The sequence below is a fragment of the Mandrillus leucophaeus genome, unplaced genomic scaffold (genome assembly GCF_000951045.1).
Source record: "Mandrillus leucophaeus isolate KB7577 unplaced genomic scaffold, Mleu.le_1.0 Scaffold46, whole genome shotgun sequence".
Lineage (NCBI taxonomy): Eukaryota > Metazoa > Chordata > Mammalia > Primates > Cercopithecidae > Mandrillus > Mandrillus leucophaeus.
This window is the reverse complement of record NW_012104920.1, coordinates 1,656,393-1,658,818: the sequence shown is the minus strand read 5'-3', so window position 1 is coordinate 1,658,818 and position 2,426 is coordinate 1,656,393. Positions and strand designations below refer to the sequence as shown.

The window sequence follows — 2,426 nt, the reverse complement described above, 5'->3', positions numbered from 1 at the left end:
CCACCTCGGTCCGGGGCGCGTCCGCCCCGTCGGTCCCGCGGCCTTACCGGGCAGGGCGAGCACCGAGTCGTACATTTTGCAGCTCATCATCCCCGTGCTCTGCGTGACGCAGTCCATCCACAGCCCCTTGTACATGGCCTGGGCCGTGATGATGTTGTCGCCCGCATAGGAGCTCATCTGCCACTGCGGGATGGCGGTGCAGGCCACCAGACCCACCCAGCCCAGCAGGGCCATGGAGAAGCCCAGCAACTGCAGGCCCGAGTTGGCCATTTCCGCCCTCAGAAAACACTGGGGGCGCCGGGCGGGAGACCCTACAGTAAAACAAACGACACTTGGGGGGCAGCCCCACGAAAGAAAACTTGAGGTAGAGTTTTCCGGTCACCCAAAGAGACAAAAAGAGTTTGGGTCAGGTGAATGCAAATCTTGTCACCGAAGTACACACAAATCGACCCCTCCAGTGAAGCGAAGGCCTCGCAGCAGAGGGAATAGGATCCGCCGGGAGGGTGGTTCCAGACAAAAGCGGTCCCCGAAGGCCAGGCGGTTCCCTCCGGCGCTCTCGGCGACCCTAGCCAAACAAAAGGTGGAGGGGCCGTCTGGGCGCGGTTCTGGGCGCCGGCAAGTCCCAAAGTATCCTGGGCTGTTAGTCCGAGGCTGCGGTGCGCAGCAGAGGTGGCTCGGAGGTGAGCCAGCAGGTGCGGGCGGACAGGTGGGGCGCACCTGAGTATATATAGGGCGTCGGGGGCGCGGCCCGCGGGCCCCGGGAGCGCGGGAGGGGAAGGCGGGACCGGAGGGGCGGCCGAGGGTGACCTGACGTCACCGAAGGGACACTCACCTGAACCGGAAGTCGTGGCCCCCACCCCTCCTTGCCCAGGTGAGGAGGAAGAAACCTGAGCACCAGGGTCACGCCCCTTCGCTTGCCCGGTTTTGACCGCCGCTGGGGAGGAGGCGGTGGCTCCCCGGGAGTCCCAAGCTCCGAATCAGCCCCTCCGGACTGGATTTCCCTCGAACACCGGGATGCCCCTTCCCTTCTTCCCAACAGGTGCGCCTGGGACGCTGCGGGGCGCCCCTGACCAGCCTCGGCGCCGCCCTTTCCCGGCCGGGTTCTGTCCAAAGTGCTCTCTCCCCGGCCCTGCTTTCGCCCTCACCCGCTGCTCTCCTTTTTTTTCTGTCTCCTACCCTAGTCGATCCCACCTTCGGGGACCCCGGCCCGATCCCTGAGAGTCGCCCCCTTCAGCACCCGCTTCACGGTCCCGGTTCTCTGGCTCTGCTACAGACACCCGGCTTCTGAGCGTGGCTCCCCAACAGCCCCACCTGCCTGTGCCCCCATTCCAACCCGACATGACTTACAGCCTGAACCCTTTGCACTCAACCTCCCCACCTACCACTAGCCCCTCCGGCATCAAGGATCCTAACTGGAGGAAGAAACCACTGGGACCGAAAGCCGGCCGAGGGTGGGGAGCGGGGTGAGGGCTAGGTCAGAGTCTTGGCCACACCCATCGTTCCCCTCCCTTAAAGTCTTTTCAGACCTATCCTCCACCTTTCCCATCCCTCCCCCACACTCGCCCGTTTCTCTTTCCCTCCCGAGCACTGCCTATTGCTGTGCACACCCTCACGCCCTCACTGTTCCGTCCTCCCTATAATCTGGCTCTCTAAGGTGGTCGTCCATGGTCCCTCACCCTGCAGTTTTGCTCTGTCTCCCCAAAGCGTTGCTCCCTCCTTCCTCCTGGCACCCCTTCCAGCCTTTTGTTCCTTCCTCCTTCATCTTTGGTCATCTCCCCTTCCTGCCTTTCCTGCTTTGGAGCTCCCTATTTTACTCCTTGTCTTGTTTGTTTGTTTGTTTGTTTGTTTGTTTGTTTGAGAGGGGAGAGGTCTGTGTTACCCAGGCTGGAGTGCAGAGGTGCAAATCTCAGCTCACTGCAGCCTCGCCTCCCGGGCTCAAGCGATCACCTCGCCTCAGCGTCCCCAGTAGCTGGGACCGCAGGTGCACACCACCACGCCCAGCTAAAGTTTTTGTATTTTTGGTGGAGAAGGGGTTTCACCGTGTTGCTCAGGCTGCTCTCGAACACCTGAACTCAAGCAATCCCCCCACCCCCGCCTCCTAAAGTGCAGGATTACAGGCGTGAACCACCACACCCAGCCCACTCCTTGTCTTTTCGTTTACCTTTGTGCCTTGTCTCCAGTCTCCTTGGAACCCAGCATCAGCAATTACTCTTTCTTTCCCCTTCTTAGGTGCACACTGCACTTTCCCCACCCACCCTGCCCAGTTTCCTCCCAATCTTCCTACTACCCTCCAACCTCCTCATACTTCTCAGATTCTCACATACCCTGTTTATTCTGGCTCTGTCTCATTTCATTTTCCTCTCTCCGTTTTTTTACCTCAACTCTCTCACGTTTTTTAATCTTTTTTTGCCCTCTCAAACATTTCT

The 2,426-nt window shown here is 60.1% G+C and overlaps 1 protein-coding gene across 5 annotated transcripts in view; it reads right to left on the bottom strand.

The window, feature by feature from the left end:
• Positions 1–1,436, bottom strand: part of CLDN7 (claudin 7) — a 3,097-nt gene extending 1,661 nt beyond the window's left edge. For 2 of the 5 annotated variants that reach the window (XM_011994603.1, XM_011994607.1), the window contains exon 1: positions 48–1,417. In XM_011994603.1, coding sequence (XP_011849993.1) covers positions 48–270 — 223 coding nt within the window. In that variant the 5' untranslated portion in view covers positions 271–1,417. Of the gene's footprint in view, positions 1–47 lie in introns of all 5 variants that reach the window. The other 3 variants (XM_011994604.1, XM_011994605.1, XM_011994606.1) reach the window with 3 other exon arrangements.
• Positions 1,437–2,426: the final 990 nt, after the last annotated feature.